This window comes from Grammomys surdaster, unplaced genomic scaffold, assembly GCF_004785775.1.
Source record: "Grammomys surdaster isolate TR1022 unplaced genomic scaffold, NIH_TR_1.0 134, whole genome shotgun sequence".
In the NCBI taxonomy this organism is placed as follows: Eukaryota; Metazoa; Chordata; class Mammalia; order Rodentia; family Muridae; genus Grammomys; species Grammomys surdaster.
The window spans coordinates 7,308,778-7,332,856 of NW_021604592.1; the positions used below are offsets into that span (position 1 = coordinate 7,308,778).

The 24,079-nt window shown below is 39.9% G+C and overlaps 1 protein-coding gene across 4 annotated transcripts in view; it reads right to left on the bottom strand.

Annotated features, from left to right (window-relative positions):
- The window catches only part of Grm8 (glutamate metabotropic receptor 8), a 795,023-nt gene that overhangs the window by 617,512 nt on the left and 153,432 nt on the right, over positions 1–24,079 (bottom strand). For all 4 annotated transcript variants that reach the window (XM_028762574.1, XM_028762573.1, XM_028762575.1 and 1 more), the window contains one exon: positions 23,652–23,868. In XM_028762574.1, the coding sequence (XP_028618407.1) occupies positions 23,652–23,868 (217 nt within the window). The remainder of the gene's footprint in view (positions 1–23,651; positions 23,869–24,079) is intronic.

The window sequence follows — 24,079 nt, forward strand, 5'->3', positions numbered from 1 at the left end:
TATATGATTCATAAATAGAAACTTCTCTTATTTTCTACAGATGATGTTATCTATATGTGATTCCTAAACATGCTTCAAAGAGATCATTGTGGTAGATAAATACATTAATAGAAATTTAATATGCCAAGAATAGCAGAAAAATTAAAGAAGTCGAAGTTCTGCTGTCTTCACTGGGCACTGAGAGATGCATAGGTACCCCTGGAATGGCCACACCTCCAGACTACTCGGCATATGGGAGAAAGAATGTAACCCATATATCACCAAAGTATGAGTAGATATTTTGTGTCCATCAGAGGTAGCCTCTCTTTCTTCTGCAAGAAATTAATTCATTTCATAAGCAAAACACTAAGCATTTCTTCACTAGCTAGACTATAGTAACATGAACAGAGGTTTTTGAAGTAAGACAGTCTCACTCTGAAAGATTTTAAGAATCAGATTCTAGTTAAAGATAGTTGGCTGACAATTAAAAATCCCAGAATAACACTGGTAATATTTTTTATCTTGCCTTTGCTGACTGATCCCAAGCACTCAGCTTGTCACTGTGGTGAACACATCTCACTTCCTGTATCCCTGATGCTATTGAGCAGGAAGGTCACCAAAGGCTTCCCCGTTCTCTCCCCATAACATATTCTCAGTCCTCACAATGTAACTCAGATACTGGCTTCAGTGAACAAATCTTGACATTCTCCCTAGCCAGAAAGCATTCAACATTAATAGTTTTATTTTTCTTCTGTCCCCACAGAAACTTAGATTCATTCTCATCATGACACATGAATATTTTTGAAGTGTCAGAATTTCTATGACAATGTGATCCAATGTCTTTCTCCCGAAAACCTGACCTTAAAGGTTAAAACTTCTCACTTCTTGGCATTCACAATAGTGTCTGGATTTGGTGACTGTATATGGGATGGATCCTCAGGTGGGGCAGTCTCTGGATGGCCTTTCCTTCAGTCTCTGCTCCACACTTTGTCTCTATATTTCTTCACATGAGTATTTTGTTCCTCCTTCTAAGAAGGACCAAAGCACTCACACTTTGGTCTTCCTTCTTCTTGAGCTTCATGTGGTCTGTGAATTGTATCTTGGGTATTCCAAGCATTTAGGCTAATATCCACTTATCAGTGAGTGCATACCATGTGTGTGTTCTTTTGTGATTAGGTTACCTCACTCAGGATAATATTTTCCAGTTCCATCCATTTGCCCATGAATTTCATGAATTTGTTGTTTTTAATAGCTGAGTAGTACTCCATTGTGTAAATGTACCATATTTTCTATATCCATTCTTCTGTTGAAGGACATCTGGGCTCTTCTCAACTTCTGGCTATTATATATAAAGCTACTATCAACATAATGGAGCATGTGTCCTTGTTATACGTTGGAGCATCTTCTGAGTATATTCCCATAAGTGGTATAGCTGAATCCTCAGCTGTGTCCAAATTTCTGAGGAACTGCCAGACTGATTTCCAGAGATACTACTGTGGATGCCAAGAAGTGCATGCTGATAGGAACATGATATAGCTGTCTCCTGAGAGACTCTGCCAGAGCCTGACCAATACAGAGGCAGATGCTCACAGCCAGCCATTGAACTGATCATGGGTTCCCCAACGGGATCCCCAAAGGAATAGTTAAAGAAAGGAATGAAGAAGCTGAAGGCTTTTGTAACCTCATAGGAAGAACAATAATATCAACCAACCAGACCCCCCCAGAGCTCCCAGAGACTAAACCATCAACCAAGGAGTATACATGGAGGGACCCATGGCTCCCGCTGCATGTGTAACACAGAATGGCCTTGTCGGGCATCAATGGGAGGTCCTTGGTTCTGTCAAGGATGGATGCCTCCAGTGTAGGGGAATTCAAGAGTGTGGAGGCAGGAGTGGGTAGGTGAGTGGGTGGGGGAACACCCACAGAGAAGCAGGGGAGGAAGGATGGGATATGGGAGGGAGGATGGAGTGTGGGGTCATGAGGGGGGAACCGGGAAAATGGATAACATTTGAAATGTAAATAAAGAAAATATTCAATAAAAAGAAGATTAAAACTTCATAGGTTATAACCTGTGCCGGGACTGTGCCTGGCCCAGAAGAGAGGAGAGGAAGTAAAAGGAAGAGAGGGAGGATGAACAGGAAGAAGAGTTTCTAACCAGAGTTCAGATAAGACATCAGAATAAAGACACAATGTGAGTCGCCATCAGCATATGGATGGCAGCTGAAGATGAAAACCTGGAAGAGACTGCCAAGAATGTTTCCTCAATACAATTCACCATCACGGATCAGAGGACAGAAAGGTGCTGAGAAGGAACCAGGGAAAGGAATGCCATCTGCTGTTAAAGGAGACAGTTTCTAGAAGAAAAAGATATCAACAGTCTGCAGAAAGTGGAGAGGCCAAGAAGGACCCAGACTGAGGAAGGGGCTTAGATTTGGCCTCAGAGGAATAACCTCCAAGAAAGGAACTACAGAAGGAACAGAGGAGGTGGTAAATGCTGGAGGCTTAGAGAGTTCGTGAACTGAGCCCATGGATACCCAGTGGGCACATGTCTCTTCTCAGGTATCTTCCCAGAAGGAGACAAACAGAACACATAGTTCTTTGCCTTCTTTTGGCAAATGCTCTTTAAAGCAGATGCTCTTCAAAGACAGGTCTTCAAGTATTTTCTCTAGTAGGACAGCCACACTTCCAGGACTGGCTTGGAAGCTGGGAGGTCAACTGGGGGGCTGTTCACTCACACAGGTTGTCTCTTTTGATTTCTTAGTGTGTTTAATTATTTTATTTGTGGAGTACAGATGCCACAGCAGGTATGTGGAGGTCAGAGAACAGCTTGTGAAGAAAAAGTCCTCTCCTTCCACCTGGGAAGGTCACACTTCTGAATGCAGAGCATCAGTCTAGACAGCAAGTGCTTTCACCCACTGAGCCACCTTTCCAGCCCTAGTTTTCTCTTTGAACTGCCACAGGAAACAGTGTGAACTGGCAACATTGTTAAATTCAGTGTACAGATGAGGCAGGTGGGGCTTAGAGAAGTCATCTATCCGATGTTATCACTGGGACATAGTGGTCTCAAGTGTCAAGAGCAGGGAGGGCCCAGCTCAGACAGAGTACCCCACAGCCTACGACACCTGAGAAAAAGGCACAGATTCCTTCTCAAAGGTGATTCATTAGTTTTGTTTTATTCAGATCATCAACTAACCAGATGGGGCTGACACACAATAGAGGACACTGTGCCGTACTCGCGGTCCAACTATCTAAGTACGGATCCATCTAAAACAATCTTACAAAACATTCAGAACTATGATTGGACTCATTTCTGCAACATATGCCATGTTTACATATAAAATTTAACCATCTACTTGTGCTTAAAAGGTTCCCAAGAATATCTTTTAAAACATTAGCTCATCTCTAAATATTTCCTTTTAGATTCCTCGGTTTTTGTTAATAACAGACCCATTCCCTTAGATACTCAACCCAAACATTTGAGGCTTGCCCTGACTTTCCTTCCTCCCCTCCCCTGTACACCTAAGTGTTTGCAATGACCTATGGATTCTATTCCCTATTTGTCACTTCCCCTCCAGCCTCACTACCACAGCTTTATTTAAGGCCCTGTCACTTGTTGCCTGGACTATTTCAATAACCTTCTAACTCATCCTCCTATCCACAGATGGATGGAGTCTCTCCATCCATCTTTCAACCTATTGTCAGAAGGACCTCCCTAACACACAAATCTGGCCATGCTGCCATCCTGTTTTAAATCCTGTGATAGCCCTATCTCTTTAGTCTTTTGAGACTGCACATCCCTGTCCCCATTTATTTTACAGGGTCATCTTATGTCATTGGTCCATAAATCCTATCTACCATGCATCCCATCTTATAAAAGAAAATACTGTGCTCCCTCAAAATTGCCATGTTCTTTTTTTTTTTCCTTTGGTTCTAAAGTTTTTCAGATGTTCTTTTCCTCTGCCTCAAATGAAAGCTTCATTCTTCCCAAATCAGCTCAAACAATTATTTTGTGTTAACTGATATCTCTGGGAAAATAAAATACACACATGCTGTGCTCCTGAGGCCTCAAGATAGAATTTACCAACCACTGAAAATCATTCTCCTCTACACTATGAATCTTCAGAAGTCAGTGCTGTGTTCTGTTTCTTTTGGCGATTGAAACCCCTAACAACATAGAACCTGGACACCTGAGACCAAGCAAATACTTTGTATACATACTAGAGACCTTGGCAGAGGTTCAGCCTTTATACCCTGTGGTTGTTGTCTCTCTTGCTCCCTTAGTGAAACAATGTACAAAGTATCTCAGAATATAAAACAAGTCTTTGAAATACCACTAGAATTACCTAGAAATAACAAATAATTGTATATGGTAGCATATTTTTGTTAGAGGATAGTTTAAAAAGATCAGTTTTCCAAACTACATAGAAAGGCAGTAGCAAAGGAAGCATTGATACAGTGTTAAGAAAGGACAGACCAGAGTAGACTGCTCTTTCATGATGGCTGCAAACACTATGCTTTTGAGGCACAAAATAGGGGGTGGGGTAGGAATTTAACTCCTTTAAGGAAATGATGCTAAAATGAAGTCCTGCTGCCTCCATCAGTTGGGCATTTGAGTTCTTGAACTACAAGAGCGGACTAGAATTCTATAGTATCCCATGGACCATGTTCATTATATGAAACCATAAGTCACCTTCGTCATAGAGATAATTCTTACAATTCTTTGGAAATATAAGACCATTGCTCAATCTGGGGACACAAGTAGCAGTAACCCTCAAATTCTAGAACCCAATAAAATTAATTTATGACATAATTTTGTTACCACAGAAAGGAAGAAGAAGTCATTGTTTGGGAAACAAGGAGTGTTATTGTCTCACGCACCTAAACATAGGTGGATACTACTCTAACGACACAAGGAAGTATTTCTGTTCCATCACTGACCACCAACCATCCCTTTAAGAAGTCATTGCTATACAAGGCTACCAAAAGTAGATCATGGCTCCTGAGACACTGCTCTTTGGATCACTGAAAATTTCAGCATAAGAACAGAGAAGCAAATTTTTACAACCATGATCAGGAAAAGAGGTGTAAGATGTCATAGTTCATCCTGTGGAACATTGGAGATCAACAAATGTAAATTCTCCTGCTGGATCAGATCCCTCTGTGATCATAAAATGGAAAGAAGGGAAAAAGCAACAGTATCCATGTTGCAAGAAGCACACTAAATTTTAACTTTTATAATTGAGAAAGCTAAGTATCCAAATTCCAAAGTAGTCTGCATCAGTGAATGTCTTTAGCTTCTATGAATTGCACATCTTTTAAAGGTTTTTATGCTCTGCCCACCCATCTCCATCTGCATGCATCCTTTCCACAAAGCCCTCCCAAAATGTCTCGTGAAGCTAACAGCCTTATTGTCTGTACTTACACAGCCCACAGCCTGAACCTCTATTCAGTAATTAATTTCTTATCTTGGCTTTCAGCTTTTTAAGGGTAACAGTCATATCACATCCATCTTTGTGTCCCTCTCCAGCGCCTATCACAGTCTCTTGCCTGCAGCTGGTGCCCAATACATCTTATTGAGTATGATCAAGGGACTGGTATGTTGTAACATAAATAAAAGAAATCAGGTTCTGCTCTTGCTGCGCATTCATTCATTAATCAAGTCTTACCTCTAGCTTGTTATTTACTGGCAAGGAGGGGAAAAGCTGAACCCACAAGTTCAAGCTGCTGAGATCAAGACCCAAAGCATATGTTGCACTCCATGGAGGGAACATTGCCAAGACCCAGGTAGAAGCCAAAGTTTCTGCAAGAAAGACTATACTCCTGGGTAAATAAGGTAAAATGTCCCCAGTAAAGGATAGTTCCTGAAGCAATCTTATTCTAGAAATACGTCTATCATTGGGTGCCTACAACAAAATACTTGGCAACTTGGCAGTATAATTAACATAAACTGGGCAGCATATAAGTGGTATTCCAAACCCACAGTTATAGCCCCACCTGTGGGAGAGGAGAAAGTTCCATCCCAATTGAATACCAAAATTTTATTACATAAATCTAAATATTGTAATAACTGAAATGATATTCTTCATATATTTAGTAGTGACTTGAGTACCAAGAACACCAGACCAAGGTACTCCTCCTCTCCAGGTAGAATAAGAAAAACCTAAACACATGAAGAATGTACAAGAAGATGACAAATAAAGAACTTGGGTAAATGAAACAAAAAAAGCCTTGAGGTTATTGTAGTGATGTATGCTACTTACAAAAAAAGCAAACACTTCAGGATATCACTTAAGTGGGCTGTCAAAACTGTTAAAACTGTAGCATCAAAATGAAGAAGTGGGGGTAGAGAGATGACTAAGTTGTCAAAAGCACTTGCTGTTCTTGCAGAGAACCCTGCTCCAGTTCCCAGAACCCACATAGCACTCACAAAAATCTGCAACTCCCGTTCCAGGGGATCTGATGACCTCTTCTGTTCACTGAAGGCAAAACAGGCACTCATAAAAATTAAATCAGTCTCAAACAAACAACAAAGAGCTGAAAAATGGTTGTCGGTAGGGTATAGATGTGGAAATAGGGAGTTATGAATCAAAAGGCATAAAGTTCCAGTCAAACCAGATAAAGAAGGTCTGGAGATATGCTTGGAGATATGTACCCTGAGTCAGCAACAATACAAGGTAGTCAAGATGTTGTTGAGGGTAAATCTTAACTTAGAATCCTCACCACAAATAAATGCATACATGCATACATACTCACGTGCATGTATGTATACAAACATGCATGAATACATATATACAGGAGAAGGAGGAGGATAAAAGAAAGAAATTAAACAAAATGAGACAAAATGGAAAACAAAACAAACAAAAATGAACAAATAAGAAAACACACCAGGCCACACAGAACAGCAACACAGAAGTTGCTGGTTTAAAATAATGAGGTTATACTACAGAATCCCTCCTAGTCAATATATCTATTACTTCCTCATGTTCAACAGTAAGACTTACTCTTGCATTTTTAACAGTTTTTAACAGTAGGATTTCTTATAGCTCTTTCCCCATTCTAGAGTCACAAAGTCACAAGATACATATAGCATATGTGCTTCCTGACAAAGAGAATTCCATATCTGTTAAAATTTTTCTTAAATTAATTTAGAAATCATAAAAAGGATTAAAATATCTTCTACAAAAAAATAAAAGATTCATCCATGTTTATAACAGCCGAACAAAATGTCTACCTCGCTCCTTCCTTTTGACATAGGTTCCTCTGGATGCCATTCAAATAGCTAGTAGACAGAACTGCCTTATGGATGAGAAATCCCTTTAGGGAAACTCTTTGGATACAATGTGGTATTCACTATTTTCAGTGATTAAACTCAATAAAATGGTAATGGAAGAAAAAAACAAAAGTGTGTCCACGTCCTACTTTAGGGAACTACTAGGTAGTAAGACATATCTCCATTGATGACCATAATGCCCCTGAGTTAAATCATCTGGACCCTAGTACACAAGGGCTGATAAAAGTGGGACAGATCACAGAGTCTTTCAGAGTAGAGAAAAATACCTCAACACAAGCCTTTTCTTATTTTTAAAACTGCTTTTTTTGTTGTCATTTAGGTAGAGGCCAAGACTATTTTTAACAAATATTATGATTCATAGTTACATTTAGATCCTAGAATTTATTTTAGAGAAATGTTGGTCTGTGTAACTTAATTTAACATATGTTGATAGAGTTTTTTATCATGCCCCAGGCACTGCTGAGTAAGACCAGCTTGCTCACATTCCAGAGAAGGTCACAGTCTATGTGGAAGGCAGAGATGCCAACAGACTGCTGCTGTAGTGTGTACAGCCGACATCTGTGCAAATCTCAGGCCAGGGAGTCTTTCCTCCAAATTCTAGATGAGCATCTCAATTTAGCTTTGAAGAGTGACACCACCCTATGGTGGGACTATGTGTGTTTCATCTTTCTTTTCCTTCCCAAGTACCCAGATAGGCATATAGCCAAATGAATAAGACCGTCTGCATGCTAGAGTGATTACTGAGTGGTAAGGTCACCTGACACACAGCAGGGGCATGTTGGAATTTCTGTGGGAATGCAAAGGAAGGAATATACTCTTCCTGTTAAGGTTTTAACAATGAGTTTAAACACACACACACATACACATACACACACACACACACACACAAAGATGCATACACCTGGAAGCGCAGAAAATGATCTAACTTGAAACAAAGACATCTGTAGAAGACCTACAGGATTTCCTTTCTTAATGACCTACAGAGTCAACTAACCTGGGCCCATGGGGACTCATAGAGACTGAACCACCAACCCAAGAGCATTCAGGGACTGGGCCTTGGTCCCCCACACGTGTAACAGATGTACATCTTGCTCTTCATGTGGTTCTCATAACAATTGGAGTGTGGGTTGTCTCTGACTCTGTTGCCTGCCATTGGATCCCCTTCCCTTACCTGGACTGACTGGTTGGGCCTTGGTGGGAGAGGAGGTGCTTAGTCCTGCTGGGACTTGATGTCCCAGGGTAGGGTGGCACCCAAGGAGTGCCTTCTCTGAAAAGAAAGAGAGGGAGTAATGGGGGGGAGAGAAATAAAGATCTCGAAATAGATTTACCTTTTAGTAAACAACAACAACAACCTCGAGGTCATTGGCCTTTTGAGCAATTCCACATGAAAGCACTTGCAAGGACATGGGAGGAGAAGAGGAAGGAGGCTGTGATTAGGATGTGATGTGAAAAAAAAACTAAATTATGGGGGGAGGGGGAACTCAAGAGGAGATCATCCTGGATGAAAGGCAGCCCTAAATCCAGTGATGAGTGTCCTTATAAGGGACAGGAAAAGAGACAGCACAAAAACAGAGAGGAAGGCAATGTAACAATGGAGACAAAGATTGAGCTGGGTAGCTACAGGGCAAGAACAGCTGACAACTATCAAGAGCTACGACAGGATCCAGGAATACACTCTCCTTCAGCACCTTCACAAAACAGCCCTACAGATATCTTGACATTGGACTTTTGGTTCCACAGGGTAGTAGAATACATCTCTGTTTTAAGCTACCCATCATGCAATGACATACTAAGGCATCTCTAAGAAACTAAGTTGGTAAGTGGCATTATGAAAGCCTATAGCTATTGATAGTCATCTTCTTAACCATGATTAAAAAAAATAGAGAGAGCAAATGCACTAGAAAACAGAAGGAAGCAGTAGACAGACACAATCCTGTAAACTTCGTCTTAAAATGTAAAACCTCCTAACCCATCTGAAGTCAATGTAGTCTCTAGGTTTCCTTTGATTTCTAAACTCTGTTTCCCCATTGCTGAAGTATGAGTATTGACTGAGTGAAATGTTCTCTTTCCTAACCTATGCACTGAGTGCTAACACCACAGAAACAAATTCAGCCAGAGCTACTGCAGGGAATCCCGGAGAGTTCCACAGGGATTGTTTATGTTGAGGACTAAGGCATGAAATTCACTCCAGGAAAGCACTGTGTGTGCCTTCTTTCCAACAGGTAGACAGAATCCATACAGGAGACAAGAAAATGTTCAAGCTCAGGTGACAGGAAAAGAGAAATAAGGTTGTGTGAAAATCTTTGTCCTGCAGCAACCTCACGAAGCAAGAGTGGCAGCTATGCATGTAGAAACCAAGCAGACAACCTCCAAAGAGAAACAAGCAAGAGGAAGTAAAAAAAAAAAAAATGTGCACATTGGAATCCATGAATGCTGGATATGTATTCAACACTATCACTTACTAACTAGACAGTCCTGAACTATACATATTATTGAAGGCTTGGTTTTATTGTCTGTAAAACAGGGAAAATAGCTGCCCAGTGGCACAGAACTATATTAGAAGGCATATGTCAAGTAGCATTTGTACATCAGTTCCCTCATATTCTCTTAATATCTCAAGAGAAGCTTATATTTTGACCAAAAAAAAAAGCATCAAAAAAAGAGAGTCCTCAGAGGGCTTTGATCTTCCATTCAGGCTTTGGGAAGTTATATAAGTAAATAGGCTATATTTGTAATGTTCCATATTAAAACTTCTAAATGAAAAGTAGTTATGTCAAATTATAATTTTATGTACTCTAAATGGAAAGCACACTAATTCTAATTTCTAGACACTGGAATGTGAGATAACCAACCCCATGACCTTTGACACAGGAGTGACATCATACCACAATTGTATTATGAAAGCACAGAAGTGTTCTGAAAACTGCATCATGATTAATGAGCTTGAAAATAAATCAGAACATGTGAAGCAAGAAAAAGAAACAAGAAACATTCGTGAAGGGGGAAATATTTAAAACTATTAATAGCAGTCTAAATTTCAGGTCCTCCCACCACTAAGGGAAAAGAGAAGTAAAGATCTCCAAATAGATTTACTTTTTATAAAGTAACAACAACCTGGAGGTCATTGAACTCTTTAGCAATTCCACATAAAAGCATCAGTTAGTGTGAAATTTTTCCAGGAAATAATTCACCTGATGTTATCAGTCATCAGGGAAGCTCCCTGGCCATGCTGGACACCACCATCCCAATTTAAGAGCTGTAGGTACACTCTGATGTTGGTGGAGGTATCCTACCTGAGTTTTATTTCAAGGTCATAGACCTTCACAGATCCGAAGTTCTCAGTATCTCAGACCTGGGATCTCTACTTCTGCTACTGATAACTTCCTTCTGCTTCGGTTTTCCTCCAAGACCCACTCTGACTCAAGCCAACTCCAGGCCTTGCCCTGGAGCATAGCAATAAATCTAGCTCATCCTCTGCTCTATGAGTCCCAGAAACCCAATCTCTAAACATTATATTAAGGCTTAACTAACAACATAGCATTATCAAGACCGCCTGAAGGGCTTCCCAGTGGGTTAGACTGACACCCATACCCCTACTCGATGGCCTGCTCAGCTGAAATCAATTAAGCTCTGGCCGACCCATCCCATTGCTTCCACTCCTGAAGCATTGGAGCCACCAGCTTCCCAGCTATTTCTCAAACAAACCAAAACCAGGCATTCGTTTCTTTCTTGGTAAAGCACAATCTGTAATCAATAGCTTGTTTCCTTTCTGTCTTTCAAAGTTAGTTTCCTTGCCAGAATCCAAGGCCAGTGAGACCAAAAGCAGGAATTCATATAAGCACCAAGCATGTGTGGAGGGAATGGTGAACAAGCAGGACTCCAAAACTCAGACTAGGCCTCTAAATATGAGAGGCACCAGGAGCCCTGGGCCTGGGTAGAATCTGGTAATCAAGAATCATATCACACATTCATACACCTGGAAACAGAAAATCTGTTGAAAGAGGAGCAATACATCCAGCAAATTAATCTACTTTCTGAATTCTGCATCCAATCCTATTTGTCAAATGCAGCAAAGCTATAGTCCTTAACTTAGCATTTCCCTGCTGGAACTGTACACTCTCCAGCTGGTGCTTGTTCTCAGGATCAAGTGTGACAATGTGGGCCTGGACTTACTTTCATCTACTTAAGCTGATGCTTCTGTTTCCTAACCTAAACCTGTTCCTGTACCTTGGTTTTCTACCTTCCTTCCCTTCCTACGTACCTGCCTTTTGCAGGCACAATCATGGCCCCATAACCCGTACCTCTAAAGTGCCACCAGACAAATTTTGGTGCTGATCTCAGGGTCAGAGTCCTACTTCTGCTACAGAATTCTTAATCTAGACTCCTCAGGTGTTCATATACCTTTCCCCAAGTCATTTGCTTCCTAATGGCCTATCTGTGAGTCACACTCATCTGTCTGGAGTCCATTTTGTCACATATTTAGAAGCAGCCTTCCAGAACTTAGGACTGCGCAAAGATAAACAAGGTGTGTCCTACACCTGTCAAAAGAAAGAGAATTAAAAGAGGAAATAGCAAAATGTCTTCATGGAACCACAAAGGTGCTCATGATGTTGAACTTCTAATGTTCCATATGATCTGGGCAGAGCTCGCTCCTTCTCAGAAGACCCTGAACTCTGTTTTTCCCCCGAACCTGCACAAAGAGTAGGAAGAATGTATCCCTTTTGTTTACTCTTGAAAATCAACTGACGGCACCTGTCATGGAAGAATCCCCCTGTAGATGCTACAACTTCCCTGCAGACACTCTATTAAATATTTGCTTACTGCTCCCCACCTTGGAAAAGAAAAAGCTATTTCTCGTTGGCCTTATGATAGATATCAATGTCTGAGATTGATTCATCCTCTCTACCGTGATATATCTTCTACACAAAACATGCATATTTTACTTAAACCTGAGCTTATTTTTATTTGGTAGAATACCTAGAAGAGAGTCTGGGAAGATAGTTAAGTTTGGGAAGTTCTTTCATTATAAATATAAGACCCATTATAAATATAAGAATTCATGTTAAGAAAAAATAATAAAGATAAAATGTGTTTATGTGCACTTGTAATCTCAGCTCCAAAGAAGGGGAGTTAAATGCCTCCTGAAAGATTCTAACCAGCCATCCTTACTTATTCAGTGAGCACTAGACCAAGAAGAAAGCCTGTTTCAGAAAGTTCACTGGTACTTGAGGAATGATACCCAAGAAACACAGGCACATGAAAACTCACATAGACGTTCACCCATAATACACACACACACACACACACACACACACACACACACACACACACACACTGCACTCAGTATAGCTGGAAGGAGGAGGGAATAAAGCTCAATAAAGGCTTCCAGGAAGTAACCATGAATGGATAGACAAGAGGATGTCAATCAGGCCAAGCTGGGGCAGAAAGATGATGGATGTGAATCTCATGCCATGCTACTGTAGCCTGAAGACATCACCAGAACCTGTGATCACCTGTGATCTACACATCCATGTTTGAGCAGAAATCTGTACCCTTCTTACACATGGCATTCCCCACATCTGTCACTCCTCCTGTTCCTTGCCTGCTCCAGATATAATCTTCTACATGCACATATGCTACTTCTTAAAAATGTGTAGTTCTCACCAGCACCAGTAAGGCACATACACCCTAACAAAACTTCAGCATCTCTAGAACACCTAAGGGATCCAGCTGTATACGTGATAAAGACAAAGCCACTCTCAGTTCCTCCATGGATTCAGTCACATCTCACTCTGGCTTAGACTGAATTCTCACACTCCAGAAAGACATAAGGTTGAAAAGGACACAAAACTTACCTGTTCTATAAGAAATTTGACTAAGACTCCCACTAGGTCAAGATCCTGGTCCATTTCATTAGCATTACATTCATACCGCCTAGAACCATGCCCTAAAACAGAGTAGTTACTCAAATATTTGTGGGAAGATATGTCATATCGCTGCCATAGATAGTTCCATTTGACACAGGGTTTCCACAGGCAAATAACACCAAGCACCAATTTCAATGAGAACACAGGGATTTCTCTCCATGATATCGAATACAAAAGACTGGCAATGTACTCCAAACATCACTCTTTCCCTTAATAGCCCATTACATGAGTGCTAGCCAAGATACATGTTTCAAATGTGACTACAGAGTTGCATGGCTGTGCAGGCCACTGCTGGGAAGTGGGTATAAGCTTCTACAACAGGCAGCATTTTTTTCCCTCGCTGTTACAACTGCCAGAAGACATGTTTAAATCATTAGTTGAAATTCTTTTTCTGACCAAACCTCTCCCCAGACCTGTTAACAAGAAACCGAATATGCTGACTTCAGGTTCACTTTCTCGTCTTCCTGTGTTCCCCTTGTGAAGCCCCCAGTGAGTCATGAAATAGCTTTGGTTAGGCAGTAATGAAAGCAGCAAGAACAAGAGACCATGGTCTATCCGACAAGCAAATGATGAAGAAGAGAGTCTGCACAACACAGTCCTGTCCAGGGACATAACCCTTGGAATAATTGGCACCTATTTCAATTAACTATTCACCTTACAAGCTTTCTGACTTTATTATTCTTGAGCCGCTTGTTTTTAAGGAAATTATAATTGTTGTTTAGTTGAGAAGTTATGAAGTAAACTGGAAAAACACACTTCTAATTCTCAAGCCAACTCTTTTAAGGTTCATAAAAATGACATAAATGGAGTCTGATGTTGCTACATTTCTGCAGAAGGATGTTTATATGATGTACTTCTATCAACACTTTAAAGTACAGACTGCACCTTAAAGCTCTGAGCTACTGCCAGTATCTCCAAGCACAAGGACTTTAACACAGAAATTTCTTCAGAAAAGAAATTAAAGGAATGTGATTTCTTTGGAGCTAAGCATATAGAAAAGCACACTTCTTCGTGACTTGGGCATTTGGTTCTAAGGTGTGTGAGGACAGACTGGCAAGGACAGAGGGAAGGGAATATCTAATCTGACTACAAACACTAGCCTCTCAGAGGAGCACAGGGGAGCAGAAACCCAGGCAGAGATTAATACAAATATGAGCTCAGTTCAAAAAGGACTCCATCAATCAGTAACTATATTTGGTGCCATTGATTAAATTGTGCTTCTCCCTCCCCTCCAAAAAAAAAAAAACCCTTTAAGTCTTAGTATTTCTGAATGTGACTTTATTTGTAGAAGAGTCATTATAGATGTAATTAATCAAGTTAGAATGAAGTCATTCTGAAGTAACATGAGTCCCTCATCTCATAAAGCACAGATCATAGTGACACTATAGAGCTGCAAGAAATGGCAGATCGCTATTAATAGACAACTGAGAGAAACATGGAAGAGCAAGGGGTGGGTGGGTTTTGCTAGTACTTTGTTTCATCTGGAGAATCCAACCTCTTAGAGCCCTTAAACAATGGAATTGTTTTCTCTAAGCATATCTGATTTATGGTAGTTTGTGACAGTGTCCTGAAGTGCCTAATGCAATAGGCAGTGGGAGTTAGGTAACAAGAAAAGGCAATTTCAGAGAACACACTTCAAATGTGACAGAGCCTGACCTTTTCTAAGTATTTAGAAAGGAATGTCTGAAAGAGAGAACTAAACTGAAGCCTGAAGGTGAATTCTCTTCTTCTATAGAATTCACGTCTACTCATTCACGGTGTGCTAACTAAGAATATGGTGCTAACAGGACAGTAAGTTAGGCAGGATCAGAACCCTTGCAACAGAGGTCAGGAACAGTTAAGGTCCTGTCTGATCATGTCATTAGACCTCACCCACTGGGTGAGAATACAGACAGAGGAGCAGATGCTACCACCCAGGTGAAAGCCGGCAAAGAATAATTGTTACATTGTCATCCAAGCTTGGGAAACCAGAGTGTAGGAACAGATCCATCAGTCAAGTCAAGGGTAGGACACTGTACATTTGCAGCAACAGAAGGGCCCAGGGCTCACTCCTGATGAAAGATTGCAAACCTTACTACTTAAGGGTTGAGGCTGAATTTAAACCATTGTCCCTGGCTTCCTCTCAGAGACTCAGCAAAACTGATATTGCTGCCAAGGGCATAGGCGATGCTAGGGTAGACTCGACTGTGTCGTGCATATAAGAACGAGTCAAACACAGATGACCTAAGAGACGATACCTCTAATAGATAAACACAAGACGCTATGGTCAGACACTGTTTGTACTTTAGACCTATTAAACACTCTACATGTATGTGCTACGTCACAAAGTTGGCAGAGTCCGCATTCAATTTTGCTCTGAAGCGTTATCTCAGAAAACTTCTTTCATTTGAAGTTGTCTAAAATCACTCTCATGACACACTGCACCTACCCTTTGAGCATGGGACCTACCAACCACTTCCCTGAAGCCTCCTTCCAAGTCTTTTTGTGATGTAGACTGGAAGATGCCTTCTATCAGGCCTATTGTTCTTGGATGTGGCTTCTAAGTGATGCCTCCACCCTCTATCAGTTCGATCTCCACCCTCCATCCTCCACCTTCTACCATACACACCCTCCACCAAGGCAATGTTCGTAATCTGCATTTTTGTTTGCTTGCTTGCTTGCTTGCTTGCTTGCTTGCTTGCTTGCTTGCTTGTATGCCTGTGTTCTCTGACTCACAACAACAGTGGCCTGCTAGAAAACAGTGTGATTCATCTCTTTGTCCTCATGACAGACAAAAAATATACCCTAATATATTGTGAGCTTACTAGAGATGCTGGCAGACACTTAATATTCAGAAGGATAAAAAAAGAAAGATGAGCATGCAGATTTAGTGTGCCAATGATGACATAATTAATTCATGTATTCAACTATATGCTAACTCTATCTCAGGTAATATATTTATCGTGCTAAGGGAAAAATAACAATAACTCAGTACTAGAAACACTGCCTCATGCACACTGAGCAAAACTGTAAACAGACTCAGAAATAAGTCTACTGCCAAGCCACAGGATTCTAGCATAGTTTTATGTTAGAATTCTAACATATTCTAACACAGGGTAAACTGAGGCCCTGTGAGATGGCATATGGTTTGTGATCTCAGAAGACTGAGACAGGAGGGCTGTGAGTTTGAATCCTGTCTAGAGTATATACAAAGATCCTGTCTCAATAACAATGATAACACTTGTTTCCTACCTGCCCCACACTTATATATGATCTTATTCAATTCTCAGACAGCAATTATCTTCATTCTATAGCTAAAGCAATTAGACTACAACACAGTGGAGTTACCAAAGGTCCTATTGATAGATTGGAAACTCAGGATTAGCCAACAGAAGCTCTGAACCACTGTCCAGCACTACCTGGCTCATAGATGAGAGTCAGGATGAATCCAGGCTTTAGTATTTTGGGGTACAAAGAAAAAAGTGACCAGATGGTGCAGAAGGTTCTCTTAAAATTAGACATATGCTAGTAAAATGCAAAAGCCATTATTGGAGCTATCTTTGCCTTTCAATTCCCAACCTCTGGGATCACATGAAGATTCTAAGCATGTATCTGGTGACAATGGTCATTAAATAGAAACTCATAAAACATGTGTTGTGGGACAGGCAGCCTGTTGGGTACTGGGTGGTCTTCCACTGATAAAACTTCAACTGATTAAAACACTCTTGGGTGAAGAAAACACAAAGACAAATCATCGTTCTAATCCAAGTGGCTAGTAGTAGTAGCTCACGGTGATGCCCAGGAACAGCACAGGAGCAATGTACCTTAAACTTGTAAAGAGTTTTAGAACAGCTCATGTGACAACCGAGTTGACCCAAGAAAACACAATTATCAGACGGCATAATAAGCAACACTGAATCTCTGAGGCTGATGAAAATCAAACTGGGGCTGAGACGTTCCTGGAAAACTAGGAAAGAGAGAGGAGAGGGCACATGGTCAGGAGCACCCAGAATCCTCCTCCTTGCTCTTTTAAGCAAAACTTCTATGTGCAGTTAGTGTGGAGGTAATTAGCAAGTCAAGAAAGGCTCTCTATACCCAAATCCTGCATCCAGACAATGGCACCTGGCATCCTTCTGCTCTTCACAGCCTTGTTCTGCCTTGGGGAAGACACTGAGTCTCCTCTCCATTCTTTTCATGAGCAATACCTGATAATAAGGGACATTTTTTGTTTGTTTGTTTTTTGTTTTTCGAGACAGGGTTTTTCTGTATAGCCCTGGCTGTCCTGGAACTCGCTCTGTAGACCAGGCTGGCCTCGAACTCAGAAATCCACCTGCCTCTGCCTCCCAAGTGCTGGGATTAAAGGCATGCACCACCACTGCCTGGCTGTAATAAGCGACATTTATACAAATATGGTCATAATGTTTGCACCACTTGATGCTCTCCGACTCCTTACAAACAAATCAATCCTTGGGAAAGGCCATTAGTGTTCTCATGATTAGAGAAAGGGAATTTAAGAGAGGTCTTCTACTCTGAGATGGAATCTACTGCACCCAACAGCCATTATTTACTGAAAACTTAACTACAGTATTTGAATTACAGGTCTTAAAGCATTTGTTTGAATGCTGCTTGCCAGTTCACTGTAACAGCTGTTGTTGATACTTGGCGGTTACTACGCCCTAAATATTAGGAAAGGCCAGAGAGAAGAACAGCTTTGAAATGATACGCTATTTGATCAGGTTCTGCAGTAATTGTTGAAATCATATACACTTTCTTCGGATCCCACTAGAGCCCCTGCAGTATTGCGGCACCTGTGGTTCCAATTTGCGATTTCCTCAGCCCTCCTTTGAAGTTATTTTTGCCAATTACCTGGTGTTAATATTAATTAAATGTGATTTGCAACTTGAAATGTAGTGTTATCAATGGAACTCAGCTGTATGAATATAAAGTAAAATTTTCAATTGAACTAAAATGTTTCTTTTCATTCACAGTATTTTAGAACATTAATACTTTTGTCAAATTGATTTTTGCCTGCTGGAAGTCATTTTTCCAAAGCAATGAACATCTGAGGGGGAAAATGTTCTTTATGTATGCTGTTTTTTCTGTCATTGAAAATACTTTGTTTTAATCTTAAAACTGAATCCATTTTCGTTAATAGAAATATGGTTCTTGTTTATAACCTAAAGGGGGAAGTTCTTTCTTCTAAAACAATACACTAAACAAAAAATATCAGTGGGCACTTGTCAATTTTATACTGGGAGTAAAATGTTCCATTAATTTTGGTGATCCTCACCAAAACAAAATCACCTGAATCACACCTCAAATTTGGGGGGGGGCAAGTATCAGTCATTTTACATATTAAAATTGATAAATTATAATAGTGTATCTCATTATTCAGATAGAAGTTGCCAACTCTCTTCACAGTCCTTTCTAACACTGAGATTTAAGATTCTGAACACATGTCAAACAATGTCAGAAATGTCCAACATCAGTAAATTAGAAGAAAAGTCACATACAGTAGATTTGATGGATTTAGGTCTATCCTGCCCCTTGTAATAGTCGCAGCGATGGCTTGAAAGCTTGTCTTCTTCAATAAGTCATTTATAAACATGATTACTGATTAAAGGAGGTGTGTCTCCTTAATGTGCAAATCTACAGTGAAAAGATATCACCCTTTCACAAATTCCTTTTATCTTCAAAGATTAAGCCTTGGCTTCCTTGCCCTTTATAATGATAGAAGCAGCATTAACATTTATTATCCTGTCTTCCTTTAAAACTACTATAATAAGGTAAGACAAGGACGTGAAAGAAACTGTCTAAAGACTCAAGGAAGTCATTGATTGAGTCAGGCGCTACAAGACCCCCAGCTTGTGATAGAAAAGCATGAGCAAATATCATCAACCCCTTTATTACAGTATCTATGAAACCTTACATTGAATAATTAAAACAAGACAAATAGAGTGTGGTTCTAACCACTGAGGGTGTGTAACATGGATGATGAATAAGTTGTAACCCAGGAACTTCAGCTATTTCTTTCTCTCAAGCCAAAGGAGACTGGGTGAGGAGGTGTGGAATGGAAATAAATTAGGCTAGAAGAAACACTATGGGTGTTTATAATTTTCTAGGTGTTATTTTTTAAAGTGTTTTTTTGAAACTGCACAAAATAAAGTAGTTCAATAGCCAGTGTACAGTTATGTTTGTTGTCCCTGCCAATCCTGCTGGAAACTCTTGACAACATGAGCCAGACAAATCGAGGCTCTGGGATCACACATACACCTAGAACCCTATACTATATGCTAAGCCATCCTATTCTTGTAATCAAGACCAGAACAGTAGGATTGCATTAAATGCCAAGGAACTTCTGAAGTCAGTGTATTATAGGCATCTCTATTAACTAAACTCTGTCTCCATCCTTGTTTGTTAACCTGCTCTTCTGGCTTACCCACACATACTCCTCTCTCTAGACACCATCCCCTCTCCGGCTGTCAGAATCACACTCTTGTAATGCATTGAACCAGGCATACAGAGATGTGCTAAAATCCTCGCCTCTGTAACTCAAAATATGATCATTTGGAAACAGAGACAATGCAAACATTATTCATGCTGAGATCATACTAGAGTAAGGTGGGTCTATCCAATATGGCTACATCTCTTTAACAACAGAACAAAAAGAACTGCCACAACATAGAAAGTGGCTATGATTTTAGAAGCAGTCACTAAACTGATGTGTCTGCAAGATAAGGGAGACCAAAGATTGCTGGCAGAGCTCAGAAGCTCCAAGGGAAGTGAAGATTCTCCTCTGAGATCTCAGAAACAGCACACCCCTGAAGCGCCTTGGTTTCAGGTTTCTGCTATCAGATGTGAGAAGCAATGAGCACCAACTTAAATCACCCAGACTGTTCTTTGTTCTGGCACTTCTGCAAAGATGAATCATCTCTTTAGATCACACAATATGGGTCTATGTAACTGTGCATACACTTTTGGTTATGCTCACTGGAAAAAGTTCCTGGTCTCTTATTAAAAGCTATTCATAGTCTTTAAATGGAAAAAACATGCCCAAAGATAATAAATAAACATTTTCTATCATGAAAACTTTTTTCAAAGGTGACCAAGAGCCACTCGTGGCCAAGGAGAGAGAACACTGTCCCAATCTTTGCTTCCCATTACTGTCATGAAACTTCTGCCCAGGAGTCTATATTTGGCTTCCTTTGTTTCTCACTCTCTCCATGCTCAGCCTCAGTGCCCACAATTCCCTCCTTAACTCGGATTCTTGTAAGATGGTTTTCAGAGTTCCTGCTTAGCTAGACCAGTGTTCCTGTTGTTCTTCTCTACAAAGGTGTTGCTGACAAAACCCATGCTCACACTCCACACCAGTCTCCTCAGTATTCTTCTGTGACTGTACTTGCCTTCTCTGCACTGCTCAGCTACAGAGTTTCGTGGTCAGCTATAACATTTTCTGACCTTCAAGGTCTACATTTAATCAGTTACTGAGTTCTATAAACTTGATCTCAGAAATGTCTCTCATTCCTGTCTACTTTTCTGTTTCTACTGCCACAACCCTATGTTAAACCAAGACTGATACTGCAGAGGCCCCTTATGTAGTCTTCCATCCTCCACTTATATATTCAACCTGGCAGATTTCCTCAGTGCTCAAAAGTTTGGGCAATGATTTAGAACACCAAGGATCAAATAAATACCTTATAACTTATAGTACACAAATGTGTATCAATATCTAACTTTCTATTTTATTTGACGTATTTGTGTACTATTCCCTGGTCAAATTGTGTTTTCTGTGAACTTATATTGTCATTTGTTTGATAGTTTCTATAAGATATGACTAGACTGATGCTAAGACAGCTAAGATATCAAATATTTACTCTATGAAATGCCTCCTATATCTCCTCCACAGGGATATTGCCTAGAGATGAGCTATTGTCAATGTCTGTTGTTGACTACCATTAATGCATAATCTTCATTCTCCTAGATTCACAGAAACTATTTCTAGAAACTCAGATTCTGTTAAAGTGCAAAACACTCTAATTAAACTGGATATGCAATGTATCACTAAATGGATTTTCATTTTGTTATAATTATATTATGACCTACCTAAATTAATCAGAGATAAAATATAGGGTGCCTCAACTTAAACTGGAACTTTTTAGCAGTCTTTGTTACAGAAGAGAGAAACTCAGAACAGAGCATAGAGGTTTTGTACAAGTTGAGAGAATATATAATTTTATCAATGGACAGATACTCCAAAACCTGAATGTAAACATCTCTCTCAGTCAAGACACTCAAGTTTCTAAATACACACTACTAACATGGTAACAGATTCAGTAAGCACGGCAAATGTTACAGAAGTAATGAATTTTCATTAGAGTCATCAGATAATTCTGCAATGGGTTAAGTTGCTACTATTTGCCATTCCCATTAATATCATTGTCATGTGAAAGGTTGAATTTTCAGCTATTTTTGTTCTAGATAAAATCTTTGTCATTACAATGAGGGATGATTCTGATATTTAATATATTCCATGGCATACTCTGGCATGGTACTAATTTGGCCTTTTCAACATTCTGCATATTAAGTGACAATCCATCCCTCCTCCATTCTCTAGATAAGTGAGAACTGAAATAGAATGGACAGCCAATCAAGTCACAGAATAGTAAAAGGATCAACACGAAAAAAAAAATGTGTTGCTGTAATCAGAAGCATCCATGAGGTGCTAAAATTATTTTCCTCCATAGTAATGACTCAGAAACAGCAATAATGAAAGGGCTATCTAAGTCTACTCATGTGACAGTATTCCCAAAGCACAGCAAAACCTCCTAAAAAGAAAACCAAGTATTTCTTATTTTAGTCAATAAAATTGCACACTCACTTAACTTTTACAACAATATATTACATCACATTCTACAATGGGCAAATTATGTCCATATTGAATTTTTCATAGTAATCTGTTCCATGCACACACAATGTGTCCCAGCATTGAAGAATGCCCCGAGTCACTGCAAAAAACTTATTTCAATATATACTCTCTTATTTTCCTCCACATGTTGAATTATCACTTTGGTACGAGTCGACATCAGCTGCTTGAATAATGTATTAACCCTGCTTCCAGAAGTCATTGCTTTCATCTGAAGGGGCATTTCCTTTAAGGATAAACATGGGACTTTTTTTCCAAGAAAATAACGTAATTTAAAGTGTAATGGAAGCTTTTGAATCATTTTTATAGCTGTAGTGATATGACTTAAAATCCCAAACATCAAGGATTATGGCATCACAAGCACAGTTGGTATGAACACTTGTCCAATTAAATCAATTAACCCCATCTGCCAACTAGATGAGTCTCTCTCTACAGTTTCTACCACAATACAGCCATACAGCACATGTTAAATATAAAACTCACTGAGCACAATAAATTTCCCTGTCCTATTACATCCATTAGAAAGGCTTCAGGCACCTATGACTCTCAAGCGAGAATCTTATTTCAAATCTTTAGGTTCTTAGTTCCAGATAATTATAGTTAAATCTCAATCACCCCCATGATCTCCTCCTGAACTGAAACTTCCAACCATTAACTGATCAACATAATTTCTTTCTTGAAGTTTGCAATTGCTTTAAAATAGTGGAGAGATACGTATGCATCTCCACACCATCATGATTACCAACACAAAAAGAGTAATTTTTTAATAAATATTATTGAAGTGCCAATAATGTCTCCTGTCTACAAAGATATATCACTGACTAATTGTCAGTACAATTTGTGCTGTAGGCTGCTTTCTGTTCCCCTGTTCTGTATTTTCCTAAGCAATAGAATGGATTTAAAGCCTCACAGATAAATATACATGTTTGTGAAACATCTACAGAGATTGGAAATGCTCTTTGAAGAACTCCCAGGATAGGATCTTGCCAGCAGTTTGTCCTAAGTTTTCACAATTTTCTCTTCATCTCTCTGTAAGCTCTAGGCTTTTATATACAAATGAAAGATGGAAAAAGTCAAATATGACAATGAGAGTATGACTTAGGACTACCCCTGGGGGCTGATCTAATATTGCCTTAAGATGATTACAAGCGCTGATCCCTCTAGTGTTCCATGTTAAATTCCACTGACTTTTTTTTTAATTTGATGGCTTGCTAATGTAAACTTCTATCTAGAACAATCAAACAGTATGTCATTTATTTAAATTCACTGTGGCTCTAAGGTGCCTGCAAACTCCCTCATCAAAACACACAACTCAAAAGATACTCACCAAAGTCAGGAGCTCTACTGCTCAAATTAGCACCAAAGAGTCACCTTGCTAGAAATATGAATGATAAAACCATCTACAATATGCCTAGCTTCCCCATACAGAGCAAAGCCTGGGCCACGCATTTGCAAGAGATCTAATTATCTCATACATCAGACAGCACTTGGAGGTCCAGATTTTAGCAACCTGTCACCTCCAAATGCAATCAACTGGTAAATACATGCTCACCAATCTCCCTTGAGATCTGAGTGAAGGCCTCAACACCACTCTCTCCATAGTTCCCCTCCGAAGCCAGTGTTGACACATAATTCCATCCCAGGGCCGTCACAATGTCCACCATGGCTTGGGCTTGGTAGGAGTCAGGCGGGACAACCCGAGAAAAGAAATCATACCTGGTGTTGTCACTTAGCTCTGGGGCTGTGGATGCATAGCTAATCTGAGGTATCTGCAAAACAAATGAGAGGTCATGTCAACCTACATTGTGTCTTGTACAGTGATAGGTTATCACCAGAGACTAAGCAGTCAAAGCTGTAACAGAAACTTAGAGGTATCAGTCTGAAGGAACTATGGTTTTAGGACCACCAATTTAATGAGAAATGATTTCCTAACAGTCCATGGGCTTCATTTCCTTTTGAAGCACAGACATGCCAACACTG